The sequence below is a fragment of the Lemur catta genome, chromosome 20 (assembly GCF_020740605.2).
Source record: "Lemur catta isolate mLemCat1 chromosome 20, mLemCat1.pri, whole genome shotgun sequence".
NCBI lineage: Eukaryota > Metazoa > Chordata > Mammalia > Primates > Lemuridae > Lemur > Lemur catta.
The window spans coordinates 31,870,625-31,888,829 of record NC_059147.1 but is presented as its reverse complement, the minus strand read 5'-3'; the positions used below and the strand labels follow the sequence as shown (position 1 = coordinate 31,888,829).

Sequence of the window (18,205 nt, the reverse complement as noted above, 5' to 3'; positions counted from 1 at the left end):
CTGAGCCCAAACGTCCCCAGGACACAGAGCCAAACTTCCACCATCAGAGGAGACCCTCTGGGATCCCAGATGAACCCTGAGGCTCACCGGGGTGAGGGCAGAGCCGGGAGAGCTTGGGGTACCCCTGGCTGTGGAGCACCAGCCTCCCCACCCCCAGCCCTGCGCCCTCCCCGCCCCAGCCACTGCTCCAACCTCCTGGTGTCTTATGCTGGACAGTGGCGTGGCCTGGAGGTGGTGGTGGCATGGGTGAAACCTAGGCCAGCACACGGGCTCATGCCAGATTCCCCTCCCCACCCCCGGGCGGGAGTGTGAGCAGGTGTGCGTGAGTGTGCATGAATGCAAGAGGGTGTACAAGAGCGTGTGCATGTCAGTGCATGTGAGCACGCAGGTGGGTGTGTGTGTACGAGTGTGTCAATGAGAATGTGGGGGTGAGGGGTGAGTGTGCATAAGTCAGCGTGTACAGGAGTGTGCACATATGGACATGTATGAGTGAACATACGTGTGGGGGGTGTGCATGCCAGTGAGTGTGCAAGCACATGAGAATGTGGGGGCCACGGTGTGTGTGCACGTGTATGCATGCATGTGTGGGTGTTGGTGAACACGTGCTAGAGTACACACAAACACGTATGTGGGTGTGCGTGTGTAAATGTGTGTGCAGATGCGTGAGTGTGCATGAGCATGGGGTGCCAGGTGCGTGTGTGAGTGGTGAGACAGATGAGTGTGTCGGGGGTGCATGTCGGGGGATGACACCCCGAACTGGGGGTGCTGAGAGAGGAAGGGCTTCCTGCCATCTCCCTCCCATGCAGGGAACCCCCGACACCCCAGCACCTCGGCCCGCCCTCCCCAACACCTGCCCTGAGCCAGAACGCAACCCTGGAGAAAGGCCCAGTCCGTCCCTGCCACCTGCTGAGTGACAGGTGAGCAGCCAGGGTGGTCTGGGTTTCCCGGTTAATGGGACGTGCCCCAGCAGGAGGAACCCAGCAATCACACCCACGGGCGCTCACAAAACCAGACCTACGTCTCTCCCCTAAACATTTATGAATCGGAAAGAAAAGGCAGTTTCGGGAGGAAACACGGGTGCAGGTGAGGGAGAGGCAGCAGCGCCCCGTGCAGGGCGGGCACCGTGGACGGCGGGCACCGTGCAGCAGCCGGTCCTCCGAGGTCCCCGTCCGCCACGGGGCAGGGTGCCGGCGCGCCCTCTGCACACGTGGCCACTGAGGGCCACGCCTGGGCCCGCTGCCCCGGAGCCCAGCAGGCCGAGGGGACTGAGCCAGGGGCGTCCTGCGTGCCCTGAGGGGTCCACAGGTCCGCTCTCGGCTCCAGCATGAGACGGTCGGTGGGCTCCGATCCCAGAAGGGCCCCTCTGCTTCCAGCGGGACCCCGCAAAACCGGTGGCCCAGGCGACGGCGGGCACAGGCTCAGATTGCCCAGACCCCTGGAGGGGCTCCCGCCGGCCGGGCCCCGCGCTGCCCACAGCGCTTCCGCCGTACGTGGTGTGGACGGCCCCGCCCAGCCAGGCCGCGCCGCCTGCGGAGGGAGCAGAGCCGTGTTCTCAGAGCCCCAAGGCTCCCGGGACGTCACACAATCGCACAGAAGGCCAGGGCGCCTGGAGAAGCCAGCAGCTCAAAGGGACCGCAGAATTCACAGAGCCGCTGCCACCTGGAAGGCCACGGTCACAGCCACGCTCCTCCCTTTGCTGCTGGCGTGGACGCCGGGGCCCCTCCAGCCCCCACCTGCCGCCGCCACTGCCGCTCCAGCCTCTTCACCCGCACCCTCCTCGCCGGAAGCAGAGCCGGGCTTGCGGGCCTGGAAGGGCGTCCACGGCACCTGGGTGCAGGTGCCAACCTTCTGTCCCTCTCCCTCCAGAACCCGTGACCTTTCTGGGAGCCGGTGTGTGTGGGAGACCACAGCAGCCCCCTCGGTGCTAGGCAGGCTGGGCCGGACGGAGGCCAGGCCCCTGCGCCCGCACCAGCCCCCTTCACCCTGGGGCGGCAGGAAAGGCCCAGGCGCTGGCGCCACACTGACCCCGCCCCACCCCGCAGCCCCGCCGTGTACTGTTGGCACCCCGACCCCAAACTCTCCCAGGTCCCTGAGTCTTGGCTTACCTGAAAAACAGAACCGATCCCCCCTCCCATGGGGCAGTTCACGCCACCCCCGTGGCCAGCGGAGGACCCCTCACTGCACAGGGACAGCCCCTGCCCCTCCCTCCGGCCACGCTGTGACCGCAGCAGCGGCCGACTCACCAGCCCTGCTGAGATGGGAGCTCCCTGCAGCCTGTGTGGTTCGCTCGCTGCTGTGTCCTGGCGTCTAGACCCATGCCTGGGATGCAGTAGGCGCTAAATAAAGACAGGCTGAAAAAATCAGCTGAATCCTGTTCCCATGGTCTTCAAGATAAAACGCCTCAGCTGTGCTTACGATGCCCTCTACCAGCAGCCCTCACCCTTGCACGTGAATCTTCTGGAAGCTTTAAATTAGCTGTTCCCGGGACCAGCCCTCAGAGATTCTGATTTAACAGGCTGGGGCAGGGCCCACTCACTGGTACTTTGAAACTCAGACTGATTGGAAGTGACTCAGACGTGCATTGAGGGATTCCAAACACTGCCCGGAGAGCGGGCTCTGCCCACCCCTCGGCCCGAGTCTTCCCTCTGCGGGCAGAATGGCCGCCCTCCGGCAAATCACCCCCCACATCCAGGCCTTTGCACCCCTCCTCTGCCAGGAGCACACGGCCCGTCGCACCTGGCTGAATCCCTTTCAGTTTTCGAGACTCAGATGTCACCTCGTCCAGGAAGCCCTCCCTGAACATGCCCGTCTCCCACCCTCCTGTGAGATCACCGGCACAGCCCCCAACACACTGGGCCCCTCCACCGGCCCCCTCAACCTCCCACCCCTGCCAGCACCGCAAGAGCAGGGGCTGCCTGATGTCCCCCCACGTGCCCAGAGCACCCGGTGCAGTGCAGACTCCCAGGTGTGCGCTTCCCCAGGGCAGCCGCGGCCGGGGTGGAGGCAGAACCGCAGCTGCGTCCCCCGAGCGGCCCTGCCAGAATTTCTTTCTAAACGCACCCATCTAACTAGCTGGTGTGACTGAGAAAATAACCTGGCAGGATGGCGTGTGGGGTTGTTGGTCCTCGTGCTGCAGTGTCGTCCGAGAGACCATCTGCGAGCTCCCTCCTGACCCTAGCGCGGGACACTCCCCCGGCCCTGGCGTCACACGCTGAATCGTAAACCAGACCCCAGGAAGTCCCACTCCCTCTCCTGAGCCCACAACGGAGACTGCAGATAAGTCACAAGACCTTCTTCCAGCCAGTGCAGACACAGCCTGAGTCTTCCTCGACGCAGTGCCACCAGTCACTGGATGTCACATGCAGACTGCAAGGACCTGTGACCCCAAAAGACCTGTCCTTTCATTTTGACAGATGGGGAAACTGAGTAAACGACAGTGAGTAGGGGCTCCTTCTACAAGGGCCCCGAGGGTCTCCTACTTGGGGCTAGTGAAAAACAAAAGGCAAGTTCCAAACTCCTTCTCCCTGGGGGGCAGAAGTGCCACCCTCCCCACCCTTCCCACCAGGACGTGGACCTCAGGCAGAAAAGGGACCTGAATTCTGGACCCGGCTCTTCCCCAGCCAAGAAAATGTGCCCAGAGGCTACAAGCGACCCGCAGGCACTCCCAACAGAGCTACCCTCACAAAGGTGGGATCCCGAGAGGTCTAAGCAGCGGAGGGGCCAGGAAGCTTTGCAGACCCTGGCCACGCCTCCCGCCCAGCCCCCCCTGCCTCCCCGCTGCCAGGGAAGGCTGGTTTTGGAGACCTTTCTCCTTCGCTGCCTCTTCCCCCCAGGTGTCTCCAGTCGCCTCCGGGCCCAGGATAGGGCACGCCTGGGAAGTTCCCGGCTCTGAGCAGATGGCTCCCAACCTGCCAAGAAAAGCACAGACCTCCCCTTGGAGGAGGTGGTCAGAGCTTGGGAGAGGCCCAAAGCCCAGTCACTTTCCAGCTGCTGCCAAGGAGAGGGTGCCCGTTCCAGCCCCAGCCCGGCCACCTCCCCTGGCATCTTCCAGAAGGTTCCCCCATCCAATCCGTCCGGACCAGGTGTCCCGAGAGCCCTGGTCCTGGAGAGCAGGGGCTGCCCAGGCCTCCCTGAAGAGCGGGGAGCTGTGGGCGCAGAAGGCCAGGAAACACGGGAAACAGATGTGCGCACCGGCCCTGACAGGCGAGTGATGACAGGCGTGCGCTGCAGACCTTGGACGTCCCTGCGGAGAGGAGAGAGGTGGCTGCGGCGGCAGCACCTGCTCCGGGCTCGGAGGCCACGCTCGGGGGGCTTGGCCGGGGCGTCCCCACGGCGAGAGGCGGGGTGCGGTTAGGTAAACAGCTGCACGCCCCACTCACCAGAAGGCTCCCCAGACACAGCCCTGGAAGAGGCCGGGGTGCCGCCCGCCGACTGGCTTGCGCGGAGAGCCAGCGGGTCGTGAGCAAGCCCGTCTAGGACCCTCCCGCAGCGGGAGGCCCCGGCTGAGATCTCAACACCTGGGCAGTGTTGGCAGCGCAGAGGCGCAGGGTGCCACTTGTCAGCCGGGCACTGGAACCAGGGGGGCAGCAGAGGCAGCCAGCAGGGACTTCTCAGCCCTCTGCCCCAGGCAGCGAACTCCGGCTCCTGAGAGGCTCCAGCGGCCACGGTGGGGACGGACGGAGGCACACAGGGGACATTAAGAGCCACCCCCTCCAAGGCACAGCCTTGCAGCCCCAGAGTGGACAGAAAGGCAGGACCAAGCAGCGGCTGGTGCAGACTCCAGAGCCGGACTCCAGGCCCAACGCTGGTTCTGCTGTCACTAGCTGAGTGACCTTGGACAAGTTACTTAACCTCTCTGGACCTGTTTTTCCATCTCCAAAAAGGGGAGAGTGGCACCTCCCTAGCCAGGCTGTGTGCGCAGTCAGTGGGTGTGACTAACTCCAACGAAGCCCACGGCACAGCCCAGGGCCCAGACAGCACCCTGCAGGGACGGCATCGTCACGGTTGTGCCCCAAACGCCACCTGCGGCATCTTGGCCAGTCCTGCCTCTCCCTGTGAAAGGAAGGACGGCCCTTGCCCAGCGCAGCAGAAAGGGCGTGGGCACGGGTGCCAACCTCAGAGCTCAGGGACGACAGCCAGAAACCCCACCCTGAGCTACCAGCATCCCAGGGAAGGAGAAAGGAGCCCGGCGCTCCCCCCGCAGGGTTCCCATGGCATACCTTCCAGAGGAAAAAGCCCTTCTCTTTCAGCAACTCAGGCTCAGAGAGGGCAAGAGTCTCACCCAAGGTCACACAGCCAACTCCCAACAGAATGAAGATCCAAGCCAGGTTTTAATTCAAACTCAGGTCTCTCCATGGTTTCTTGGAGCTTTTCGGGGAAGCTTGCCAGGAACCTTCCTAGGGGAGGGGGGCACCTGGCCCAGGAAGGCAGGCTGCAGCCCTCCCCGGCCCGGCCCCCACACACAGCCCTACCGAAGCAGCGACCGTGGACTTGGTGCCCCAGAACACGGGCTCTGCGGAGGACGAGGGCCCGGCTGGAAGGAGGAATGGCAAAGTCCATCCCAATCAGAGGGCGGCGCGGGTCAACATGCCCCTCCTCTGTTCTTTCTTTTTCCTTTTCTTATTTTTTTTTTTTCTCATTTAACATTTCCATTTGTAGAGTTGCAAAGTTGATTCACTAACGAATGAACACTTAACCGGGAACAACTAAGCAGTCATGGGAGGCAGTACAGAGCCAGGTTCTGGAACACGCTGTGTCCCCAGCTAAGCAGCTTCCCTGGGGCCACCTCCCCTGCCCCTCCTCACTCCCACCAAATTCTCAAACCACACAAAGAACCGGGACTAGCATGTGAGAATCAGGACTGAGGAGCTGGCATCAGGAAATCCGCTTGGGGACAGGCCCCCAACGCCCCTCCCGGCCCCCGGTGGCCTCACATGCTTCTCTCCCCCTGACAGCCCTGCTGAGAGCCCCCCTCACAGCCCGGCTCCTGCGGTGTGACCCCTCAGCCCCCACGCCCACGTGGCACCTGGCCCCGACCCGATCTGTCTGCTCCGAGCTCGCTGGAAGCGGCATTTATTCTCTGGCGACTCTGTCTGCCACCTCCCCCGTGGCACTGGAGGCTCAGCGCCTGCCACCAGCTCCCCAGCGTCTGGAACAGCGCCTGGCTCAGAGTAGGCGCTCCATAAATATTTGTTGAATGAATGGAAGGAGGGGGAGGGAGGGGAGGCCAGAGGCTGCGTTTCCGGCATTCTCCTGGCTGTCAGCACAAGGCTCCCGGGAGCGAGATGGAGGCGAGTGGAGGCTTCTCTTTGCCCTCCGTCCGGCGGGGCCTGGGCCTGGGCCCCGCGCTGCTGCCCCCTCCCCGGGCAGGCCTGCCCCAGGGCCTCGCCCCCGCCCGGCCCCAGTGGATCCACTCGCCGCCCTTCCACGCTTTCCTCGAGGAGTTGTTACTGCCCCCCTGGGCCTCCAAGTCAGGTCCAGCCTCCCTGTCCTGATCCCAAGGCCTCAGGTCCCCTCCCCTTCAGCCCCGACAGCACCCCTGTCCAAGGAGGCTGCGAGGCTCTTCCCTGGCCCCTGCACGGCCTGCCGTCAGCCATGCCCCCTCCCGCAAATGCTTCCCCCTTGCCACGGCTCGGCTCGCCCGGCCTCCTTCATCCCATCCAGTGGGGCGGGGCTCAGGGTGCTAAGAACACACCTCAGCCGCCTCCCTGCGGTGTGAGGATCACCAAGGTCATCCGGGTTCTCCGAGTCTCAACTGACTCATCTATAAAATGGGAGCAAGGCAGCCCCACAGGGCCACGGGGAGAAGCCAATGAGAAACTCGGTTCCGAGAACGGTGCTAAAGTCCGTGTGACATGAGCCTTCCCAAACTCGTGCTGACCCCTTCTGGGGGACGCCAGCTTGCTTTTCACACACACGCCCACCTCCCCGGCTGGCGTGGGGAAGCGCGGCGCCTTTGGTTTCCTTGAGTTCTACCAGGCGAGGCCCCAAGTGGGCACCTCGTCCCCTCCAGACACGTGAGCAGATCGCCGTGAGAAAACCCACCGGAGTCGGATGCTCTGCAGAAACACCGAGAGCCTCGCGGGGGCCGCCTGGCTGCCCCGGGGGCACCAGCCTGCAAGGCAGGACCTGGCGCACGGAACCCACCCACATCCACGTCAGACGTGAGGGTCCCGCTGCGTGCCAAGCCCTTGACCTTCTGGGAGCATTTAAAGTTCCCCCAGTGCGTGGGTTCTCACAGGCAGGTGGTCTAGACTTCCCGACCAAGGAGCCTCCCAGGTACCCGGCTACCGAGAGGAAGGGCGGAACCGGAACTCGGGTCTGTCCTGCGCCAAAGCCGGGGGCTCTTCTCCCAGCCGGGCCCTTTCAGGAGCTGCGGCTCCTCCGACTCCCAGCAGCGGCCGTGGGCGCACTGCCACAGGCAAAGGAGGGGCTCGGCACCCGCGACGGCAGGGCACGAGCTCGCCCCACTAAAATGAGAGGCCCTCCCACCACAGCCCCAAAGACAGCTTCAAGTCCAAGACCGACGGAGCAGGACAGCGGGCAGAGCACGAGGGCTCGGGGCTGTGCACCTGAGGGAGCCGGGCCTGTGGGCCGGGCCCACTCCATAGACACGGCCACCATGAGGGAACACGCCACCCAGACACTCGCACACGTGCCCCCCCCGACACACACGCGCACGCACGTGGGAGGCAGGATCAGGAAGCTTTCTAACCATTCCTGAACAGGACGCCTTCCCCATCCACACGGCCGGCAGCTACCACCGGTGTTTGATTAAAACAGCCACAATGGCCGGGACGGTGGCTGCAATTCACGGGTCTACTTCCCCAGACCCACCGGGGGCAGTTCCTGCTTGGGCCCCTGCAAAGCCGGATCCACAATTAAGCCAGGCCCGTCCGGCTCCCCCCCAGGGCGGGCAGCGGGAAGAAGGCGGGCGCTGTACAAACAGGGAGCACCCCAGGCCGCCGCCCGCCTCCTGCACAGCTGACTTGCAGAGAAGAAAGACTCTCCTCCCACCGGGGGAACAGCCTGGTTAGGCCACCGTCCCTCAAGCTCCACACCCCTACGTCTGGACATGGACTTCCATGTGCTGTTGAGCACCCGAGTCTCAAAGGAAAAGTGCGAACTTGGGTGGGAAACCGGACGAGCTCAGCCACGCGGGAGCCGGAGTGCAGAGCAACTTCCACCTCTGATGTGCTCCAAACCGGGTGAGCGCAGAGACCTCTCCCTGACCCGCACGGCTGGACTAATTACCAATGTTATCAGGCGGATGACAGACATGCCCCGAACTTCCTCTGTTTGATAGATTCCGCCGCAAACACACCCAAGTTCAGGCCCGTGCCTGCTGTTCTCAGCAGTGCCCTATTCTTCCACGAGACCACTCCTGACCCCAGCTCCTCTGACCGCCTGGCCCACACCTCCGAGGGCAGCCAGGCCAAGGTGCCCACCAAGCGCCAGCGCAGTGACCCTGGGAAGACAACTCCCCCTGGAACATGCTGCACAGAACTAGGGAAAACTCCTTCAGAGTTTCTCAGAGGAACAGAAAACAACATCGCTCCCTTCCCTGCACAGATATCTGAGGAAGGATCCAAGATGAGATGAAAACTACTGCTTACCTTCGTCGCTGCTGCCACCGGGGAGCTCCAGCCCATGGGTCCCTGGCGGGTGAGCCCTTGGCCAGCGCACACTAGAGTCCCGCACTCCAAGCAGGCGCCGATGATCAGCTGCTGCCCGTCGTCCACCAGCAGGCTGTGGCTCGCTCGCAGGGTATACAGGAACAAGGGCAGCCGGGCCACCCGCACAGGCCTCAGCCCCAAGCAGCGCTTCTTCTCCTGCTGGCAGAAGAAGCACACGAACGTCTCCACCTGGTACTGCCGGGACCAGGCGCTGACAGCGTGGTGGGTGCCTCGGGCCTCATGCTGCAGCCACTGGCCCAGCAGGTCATGGTAGCAGAGCACACAGGTGGCCACCAAGCCAGTGGCATCCACAGGCCTGGCACGAGGGGCAGGCGGGTACACGGTGAGGAACGGGAAGAAGGGCTCTTTCTCGCCCAAGTGGCTGGCGGGGTTCACGTTGAGCTGGAACTCCTTCCCGGGGCCCAGCTCGGCCCCGCAGATGTAGCAGACAGACACGGGGCCGCCGCGGGCTGGCGTGGGCGACTTGGAGAGGGCAGGGTCGGAGGCGGAAAAGGCCTGGTGGTACCTGCCCAAGAAGCCCTGCACGGAGGTGATGAGTGCCTCGTTGTGGCAGGCCCGGTACAGGGCCCAGACGTCCTCCAGGACGCTGAAGCACTTGGGGCAGCTACGCACCTCGCAGCGCTTGTTGGGGCCCTGGGCGTTGGGCGGGCAGGGCAGGAGGCTGAGGAAGGGGAAGTGCATGGCGCTCCGGGCGCTGCCGTTGAGGATCCTGGAGGGCACTGCCCGGGCATCCTGGGTGCAGTCCTCCCCGCAGAGGTAGCAGGCCTCCCGCAGGGCCCCGGCAGGCAGGCCCTCTTCCCGTGAAAGCCTCCTGCCCTTGGAGGCCATGCCGGGGGCGTGGCTGTTCAGGGGCACCACATAGAGTCGCTGCAGGACTGGCACACTGGCCAGCTCGAAGCTCTGCCACTGCTGCATGAGGGAGGAGAAGCAGCAGGGGCACACGAGGGTACTGCCGCTGTCGCTGATGGGCTGTGCCCCCGGGGGTGGGCTGTGCAGCCACAGGAACGGGAAGAACGGGGCCTGGGCCAGCTTCTCCTGCTTCTGCACGTGGATCTGGTGCTGCGAGGCCGGGGACAGTGCTGACCCGCAGATATAGCAGCACAGGCCCCCTGGCGGCGCCACCCGGCTCTCCAGGGGATCCCGGGGGACACGACCACCGTCCTCCTTCTCTTTGGGGCCACAGGGGCCTGGGAAAGGCTGCTCCTTGTGGTCCTCTTCCCCGCTGGTGATGTTGACGTCGCTGTCCTCCGACGTGCAAAAGTCCCCGAGGGTCTCCGCCAGCAGCCTGCCCTCCCCAGGCTCGGTGGCCCGGCCGGAGGGGCCTCCCTTCCTGCCATCTGCAGGGGCGTCCTGGACAGGAGGGCCTTGCCAAGGGTCCTGGACGCCCCTCAGGACACTGGCCCGGGCCTCGGAGGCCCAGGGCCTCCCGACCCCCTTCCGCCGGCGCCTGACGCTGGCCCTGGGCTCCCCATCCGCGCGGACCTTCGAGGGGACCCCCTCCTCCTCTCCGCGCCCCCGCGCGGGGGGCTCCGCGCCCGGGCCGGGAGGGGGTCCCGGCGCCGGCCTCCACTCCTGGCAGCGGCCCCCGCGGGGCCCTGCTCCTGGTCCTGGTCCTGGCCCCGGGTTGGCCCGCGGCGCTGGCGCCCGGTCCTGGCGGGGGCTGGCGGCGTCGCGCGAGGCCGGGTCGGACTCGGACAGGGGATCCGTGTCCGACAGCTCCGACAGGTCGGAGTCCCGAGTCTCCTCGGCGGCCCCGCGGAGCCGGGGCCCGCCCGCGTCGCCGTCGTCGTCGCCGGCGGCGCTGCCCAGCGCGTAGGCGACGTTCCACTCCCGGGGGGCCCCGGCGCCCCCGCGGCGCCCGGCGGCGCCCGCGTCGCACTGGTGGGGCCGCTTGAGCCAGTACATGCGCTTGTCCACCGGCGTGCGGGCGCGCTCGAAGGCGGCCCACTGCTCGCCCAGGAAGCAGCGGCACACGGCGCACACCAGCACGCAGCCGTCGGCCGGCGACAGCTCGCGCGCGCCGGGCGCCGGCTCCTGCTGCTGCAGGAAGGGGAAGAAGGGCCGCGCCGGGGCCCCCGCGCCCGCCGCCGGCTGCTTCACCTGCAGCTTCAGCTCCTTGCCGCGCCCGATGCCGCCGCCGCAGATGAAGCAGGACAGCGGCGCGCCGCCGCCCGCCGCCCGCTCGCCCACGGCTGCCATGAGCCGCTGCTTGCGGGAGACCGGCGCCGGCCGCCCGCTCATGGCCGCGCCGCCCCGCCCGGGCCCCGCGCGCCCCGGCCGCCCTCCGCGCCGCCCGCGCCGCCGCGCGCAACTTGGAGCATGTGTGCGCGCCGCAAAGTTTGGCGCCGGCCGCGCGGCCGCCCGCACCGGCGACCCCCGGGCCTGCCCGGCCCCCGGCGGCGCCGCGGCGAGCGCGCCCGGAACGCGGCGGCGGCGGCGGGCCCCGGCGGCTGGAGCGGCAGCCGCATGTGCGAGCTCCGGCGCCGGCCAAAGCGTCGGGTCATTTAATTGCGGAGGAGGGGGCGGGGCGGCGGGCGGGGCGGAGGCGGGAGGCGGGAGGCGGCGGGCGGGGAATCCCTCCCGCGCGCGCTCTCTCCGCGGTGCCCGCCCTCCTCCTCCTCCTCCCCCTCCTCCCCTCCCGCTCCTCCCCCTCCTCCTCCCTCCCCTTCTCCTCCTTCCCCTCCCCTCCTCCTCCCCCTCCTCCCCCTCCCCTCCTCCTTCCCCTCCCCTCCTCCTCCCCCTCCTCCCCCTCCCCTCCTCCTTCCCCTCCCCTCCTCCTCCCCCTCCCCTCCTCCCTCCTCCCCCTCCTCCCCCTCCCCTCCTCCTTCCCCTCCCCTCCTCCTCCCCCTCCTCCCCCTCCCCTCCCTCCCCTCCTCCTTCCCCTCCCCTCCTCCTCCCCCTCCCCTCCTCCCTCCTCCCCCTCCTCCCCCTCCCCTCCTCCTTCCCCTCCCCTCCTCCGCCTCCTCCCCTCCTCCCTCCTCCTCCTCCTCCCCCTCCCCTCCTCCTCCCCTCCCGCTCCTCCTCCCTCCTCCCTCCCCTCCTCCTCTCCCTCCTCCCTCCCCTCCTCCCCCTCCTCCCCTCCTCCCCCTCCTCCCCTCCTCCTCCTCCTCCTCCCCTCCCGCTCCTCGCCGTCCTCCCTCCCCCTCCCCCTCCCCCGCCTCCTTCCCTCCTCCCTCCTCCTCCCCCTCCCCCGCGTCCCAAACTGCGCACAATAGCGCGCCGGCTCCTCTATCTATTTTGTGTCCAGCCGGAGCCGCGCAGGATGATTCATTGCCCCAATTAGGGGCTCTCTCCAGCGCGCCTGGCTCGAGCCGTCTGAAGGGTCTCCTCCGGGACCCGCCGAGCCCATCAGCGCTGGAGCTGGTCTTTAAGTAAAGGTCAAGCGGGACGCGGGAAGAGCCAGGTAAGGACGCGGCGGTGCCCCTGGGGACGGAGGGCCCCCCACCCCCCAGGAAGGGCAGCGCGGGAAGGGCAGCTGCGGAGGAGGCCCCCTGCGGGTTTCGCTCAGGGTGGTCCCGCCCCCTCCTCGTTCTGAAGGGGGGACCAAGTGAGCCATTTACAGTCCTGCGGAGCCCGGGGTTGGGGGCACTTTTCCGGGCACAGCGTTCTAATTTTGGTGACAGAGGGAAGAGGAGCTGTCTCCTGTCTCCTGAAACATGTTAGTGAATGCTGGGGACAGAGTCCGGGGCCTGCCCTGTCCCTCACACCACTGGCCACCAGCAGAGGTAGAGAGAGTCCTGTGTATCCCAGGCAAGTGACTCAACCTCTCTGAGCCCTGTCATTCTTTTGTTAAACAGGAGCTGCAGCAGGGGATTAACCGTTTCCCTGTATTTATTGAATTGTGTATAGGTAGATACATTGTATTTATTTAACACAAATACTTGCAGGATGCCAGGCACTCTTCTAAGCACTTTATATATTTCAGCTCAATTACGCCTCCAGGTAACTCTGGGCTAAGTGCCAGGGTGAGCCCTGTTTTACAGACAGGAGAGAAGTGGCACTGGGTGTTAAGTTACTCATTTGAAGTGGCCAAGTGGGGTTCAGACCCAGCTAGCCGGGTGCCAGGTCCCTGCTTTTGACTAGCGGGGTGTGCAGCCTCATTAGGCAGACATCTGGTCTGTGTCACCAGTCTGCTGATGGAGACTGGTGTCTCCCCCCACAGCAGGGAACAAGGTCAGGACGCCTGGATCCCCCACCCTACCCACTCCACAATCCAGGCATCTCTGAGCCTCACATTTCGGGTCTGTGAAATGACACCCCTTCCAGCTTCAAAACTCTATGAGTCTCTGATTTCTGAGCAGTTTACAGCTGTCCTGACCTGCTAGCAGGGCCCAGAATCGGCCCGGGACAAAGGTGCCCAGTGGTCACCTCCACCCTCTGGGGTGCTGACATGTAAATAAAACTGGGCTTCCTCTTGTCACCGAGGAAGGCCATGCATTATAAATAAATGGAAGAAGAGCAAAGGGCCGGCTCTCAGGAACCCCTGGTGACATTCCAGGGCTCGCAGTCCAGGGGTTAATAGGAAAATCATCGTCGCCAGAAACTTTGGGCCTCACCCAGGCCCCAGAAAAAATGCTGTGTCAGCAAAGCTGTCCCAAAGGAATGTTGGGGGCAGGAGGCTTCTCGGCTCCTGGCATTTTTAATACCTGGGGAGAGGGCTGATTGGGAAAACTGTAAAGGGCGACATCTGTTTAATTGTGTGCTTCCACAGTTAAAGAAGGCCTGTCAGTGCCACTCAGGCCAAGAGGCTGCTGGGGAAACAGGGCCGGGCTCAGGACCTCCGGGCTGCTGTCCAGTTAGATATGGGTCCCTGGGGCGGGGCACACGCGGCCCTCCTGCTGCACATGCCTCTGGGACTCATCTTCAGGGTCTTGGCCACAGCGTCACCCTGAGCGGCCTCCCTGCCTTCCTCCATCTCGGCTCCTGGGCACGCATGGGAGTTGGCGTGGATTTCCTTTATTTTCCTGTCTACTGTCCCTGCCCGCCCCGCCCTCCCCCACCAGTATCCACCCCACACACACACCTAGTGGCCTGCCTCACTCGCTGTGTATCCGGGGCCCGGCTCAGTGCCTGGGTCCCTGTCCTGTTCCACCCCCTTGCCAGCCGTGTGAGCCTTGGGCAGACCTCTTGGCCAACTAAGCCTCAGTTTCCCGCTCTGTGCAATGGGGTTGTGATCCCTGCCCCACAGGATGTTTGCATGTGGATTGAATGAGGCAGAGAGAACAATGCCCCAGGCATAGGGGTGACCGAGGATGTGACTGACCCTCCCTCCAGCCAGTGGTTGAGGAGGTTCTCCTGCTGCCTGTCCTGCCCCAGGGTGAGGGGCACTGTGGTGAGGTCACACACGGAGTCCGAGGGGGGAGGGTGGACAGAATGAACAGAGAGAGGTGGGTTTTCTTGACTAAGCCGGAACCCTCCATGGGGACTTCCTGAGTCTGTGCCGTATGTGTGCAGGGGTGAGTGTTTGCACGTGTGTATGCATTTGTTAGAGTGTGTGTACAGGTATGCATGTGTGTACAGATGTGTGTGTTCGTGCATGCATTTGTGTTTGTGTGCACGTGTGATCATGTGTGTGAACGTGAATGTGTTCGTGTGTGCGTGTGCCTGTGTGTGCGTGTAAAGTGGGCCAGGAGTCGGGGATGGAAGGGGCCCAGCTGGATGTTTTTGTTTCCTTCCATGACCCGGTGACCCAGGAAAGTCCCCTGGAACATGTCTTGGGAGCAGGAAGCAGGTGAACACAGATCAAAGGAGAAGGAAGGGAGGTCATGACAGCTGGTCACCTGTGGGTGGATGACATGGGGGTGGGGCCACTGACACAGCCCGACACTCCAGATGGAGGTCACACCTCTGCCATTTACTAGCTGTGTGGCCTTGGCCTGCTCCTAACTTCTCTTGAGCCTCAGTTTCCCCATCTGTAAAACAGAGATGACAAAATGACAAAATGCAGGAAGGATGAACCGAGATGATCTCAGCAAACCACAGCCTCTGCCCCAGACGTAACCGTGGCGTCTGTGCACACGGGTTGGGTGTCAGGCACACACCGGGACCTACGCTTTCCAGGGGCCAACCGGCAAACCTGTATAACAAGCCCATGAGGTAGGTTCCATTATACCCCAGCTCACAGTGAGGAGACCGAGTCACAGAGAAGGGAAGTCACTGGCCCAAGGTCACACGGTGCAGCTGGGCCAGCACCTGGCAGTGTGACTCCGTCACCCCCGGGCTTTTCCCCAAATCCTGAGACACAGCTTGTTAGGACAGGAACGGCCTCGTCCACCCTCTCCTTACGTGTGTCCCTAAGGAAACTGAGGTTCCTGTCTGGACACAAAACGGCTGAGTTCGTGCCAAAAGATGAGAAATGCCAGGGTGTGTTTGCATTAACGTCATGTGCCGACATAGACTCGATGTCCCTTTTCTAACGGAAATGTGCAAAAGGCTCAAACTGGGCAGAGCCATCCAAGCATCCCTGCCAAGCGCTGCCGGAGCCACCGCCTCCCTGTCCCAGCAGGGCCACCTCCCAGCTCCCCTCCAGGCCCTCCAAGCCTCACTGCTCGGCCCTGCTCTCCGTCTTCAATCCTAGGCCTTGAAAAGCACCTACAGCCGCCGGTGCTCCGTGCCAGAGGAGCCCAGGAGCCGTGAGCACGGGACATCTGGGTGCGGCTCAGATTTGCAGCTATCTGCAGGGTCGTCCCAGCCCACCCGCAGGTGTGTGTGTCCGGGGCGTGTCCCTGCACCCCGGGGGAAAGCGACCTGCCAGCCCAGCACTGCCACTCGCCTGCCTCTCTGGGGCAGAGCCTGAGCCGGCGTGCCCTGCCCTGCCCCATGGTTTCTCAAGGCTGGGGACATGGTTGAGGACCAGTCCGTGCTTGAACCAGGGATGCCAGGCTCCATCCAAAACCTCACTGTGCCCTCCAAGTTCCGGAACCGCCCGCAGCCCGCCGGCTTCCGCCAGCCATCTTCCCTTCTTCCCGGGGACTCCCCCAGGCCCCCCGCTTCCCGGCCCAGCCCGTAACCCCACTTCCCTCCTCCCGCGGCCTCTGCCCTTTTCCTCATCTCTCCACACCCTGTGCGCCCTCCGGGTCCCTCTATGTCCCTCCGAGGACCCATTTACCTTCACAGGCCAGTCCATCCTTCCTCTTTTAGAGGCGACATGCGCCGTGTTTGGCCTCTGGCTCGCTAGGGACCAGGAAAACAAAATTTATCATCTGACTGCCCTATTTTTTCTTTCTTTCTTTCTTTCTGTTTTTTTTTTTTCTTTTTGCCTAAGAATGAAGCAAGCACTTCTCTGCTATCCTCAGAAAGAGCTTGGAACCTGGCAGCCACTGGCAAAGATGTATCTTCCTTCGCGGAGGGAAGGAATGTAACCGTTAACAATAAAAAACAAAAAATACCCTGGGATTTGTGGAGGCCTTGGGCTTATGAGCCATTTCACATCTGTTAGCTCATGTGACAGTGATACATGGAGGCATGACAGGGAGTATCATATCCACTTTAGAGTTGGGGAAACTGAGGCTCCAACATGCAGGGGCTTGCTCAAGGGGGCGGTTCCTGGAGCAAGAAAAAGCTGCCCGCTTGGGGGTGGGGGTGGAGGGGCTGGTGGAATTTTGGTGCATTTTGTACGCACTAATTGTGCTAACTTGTTAAATAGAAACGTTCCACATATACAGCACGTTTGGTGACCCTGCGGTAGCATCCTGCTGCCTTTTAAACTAGGAGATTCCTCGAGTGAAGGTGGGGGGCCTGAGATGACCTAGGGAGAAATATTTTATACACCTTAACGTGCCTCGTTTAAAAGTCACAGCTTGCATTCCACCATTAAGGGTCACTGCCTGGGGAACAAATTTGCAAATTGGCACAACAGAATCGAGTGCCCTAAAACCTGGCCTTGCTCCCCTTAACCTGAAAAAAAAATCCGGGAGAGAAAAACCCGGTCTCCCACTGCAGGAGTTACCATCCCCCAGCCCAGGCCGCGCCAGCTTGAAATCCGAGGATTTTGCTGTGAACTTCAGGGCCTCGTAAAACCCCTTTGATAAATGATCACCAGCGTTGACCTGCCACTGGGGACGACGGGACAAACCGGCCACATAAATCTTGAGGATATTCAAAGACTCCCTTGCTGCCGGCTTCTCAACAGACCCCTGATTTGCAGCCCCGAATCCACAGCAACTGTTCCTGTGGTCAGTTCCCGAGCTTCCAAGCCACGGATGTTTCTGGAGAAGGTCGGGGCATAGGTGGGTGGGGGGTGGAAGCAAAAGCAACGAAGTCAGGAACTGCCTTAAGGGTGCCTGGCGTGCAGTGGGCACTCAGTAAGAACCAGTTGGCATCCCCCAGCTGGGAATGGTAATGGCTGTATTTATGTCTCCTGGAGGGTCACTAAATGCCAGGTGCTGTGTTTGGTGCAGATGGCATTATCTCAGTTCTCACAACGCCCTAAAAAGTAGGCACTATTGTGACACGATTTTACCAACGGGGACACTGAGGCTTGGAAGGGTGAACTCACGTCCCCAGGGTCACAGAGCTGGATTCCTACCTAGGCGTCTGGCCCCAGCACCCCGCTCTAACTCGCCCTGCTGTGTGCTGCCAGGCCTGCCTCCCTGGTCCTCCCTAATAAAGGTGGCCTTGTCCCTCGCTGGGGCCTGCCAGGGAGGCCAATGGTCAGGGCTCGCTGCACGCCTCTGAGTCCTGCCCCCGGCTCCACCCATGGCCGCCACCCTGAGTCCAGCTCTGCTGAGCTCTCAGGAGCTGGATCCACCCCGTGGGCTGCGGCAGGTCCCCGTGGTGGCTAAGAGGAGGAAGTCAACAGCCACAGATTCTTTCCAGCTGTTCCTCTGAGTCACTGAAGTATGTTCCAAGCCCGGCTGCCAGCCTGCCTTCCCCGGCCTTTGATTTATGCGGTGGGTGGGTGGTTGCTGGACTCACGGATGGGGACATACGGTGGGACCGAGGCGTGTGTCTGACACTAAACTTGCGTGTTGTTTTTTATTGAAGGAAGTATCACCTCCTTACAGAAAAGCGTGCCTCATCACATGCGTACGGTTTACTGAACTTTCACGAGCTGAACACATCTGTGTCACCGGCACCCAGAAAGAAGGCGTGCGCAGCCCCCCAGAAGCCCCCCGTGGGCCCCGTTCCCGGCACCGCCCGGCCCCCCAGGGGAACGACTCGCAGCCAGGGCTCCAGGCATCCTGACTTCTAGCCCCAGACTGTGTTATTTCTTTAGCAGCTTTATTGAGATGTAATTCACATGCCACACAATCCACCCATTTAAAGTGTACGATTCAACGGCTTTTAGTATATTTACAGAGTTTTGCAACCACCACCGCAATCAATTCTAGAACATTTTCATCACCCCAAAAAGAAACCTCATACCCTTTAGCTGTCAACCCCAGCCCCTCCCGCTCCCCGACCCCCGCCCCTGGCAACCATTAATCTACTTTCCGTCTCTACAGACTGGCCCGTTCTGGGCAGTTCGCATCCATGGGGTCATACGACACGTGGTCTTTTGTGACTGG

The 18,205-nt window shown here is 63.0% G+C and overlaps 1 protein-coding gene and 2 long non-coding RNA genes across 4 annotated transcripts; 2 read left to right on the top strand and 1 right to left on the bottom strand.

Annotated features, from left to right (window-relative positions):
* Window positions 1-3,810: 3,810 nt before the first annotated feature.
* On the bottom strand, window positions 3,811-10,937 carry LOC123625097. The gene is made up of 2 exons (XM_045533309.1): window positions 8,616-10,937; window positions 3,811-4,243 (listed from the first exon to the last, which is right to left on the bottom strand). The coding sequence occupies exons 1-2, from the start codon at window positions 10,935-10,937 to the stop codon at window positions 3,977-3,979; spliced, it is 2,589 nt and encodes an 862-aa protein (XP_045389265.1). The 3' UTR covers window positions 3,811-3,976.
* Window positions 10,938-11,889: 952 nt separating this feature from the next.
* Window positions 11,890-17,975, top strand: LOC123625330. 2 transcript variants are annotated; one of them, XR_006730462.1, is made up of 4 exons: window positions 11,890-12,099; window positions 15,274-15,398; window positions 15,961-16,870; window positions 17,682-17,975. It is a non-coding gene; the product is annotated as an uncharacterized LOC123625330 (long non-coding RNA). The 2 variants fall into 2 exon arrangements; XR_006730463.1 differs by having other exon boundaries at window positions 15,961-17,534.
* Window positions 12,757-15,267, top strand: LOC123625331. Its single transcript, XR_006730464.1, has 3 exons — window positions 12,757-14,028; window positions 14,390-14,427; window positions 14,644-15,267. It is a non-coding gene; the product is annotated as an uncharacterized LOC123625331 (long non-coding RNA).
* Window positions 17,976-18,205: the final 230 nt, after the last annotated feature.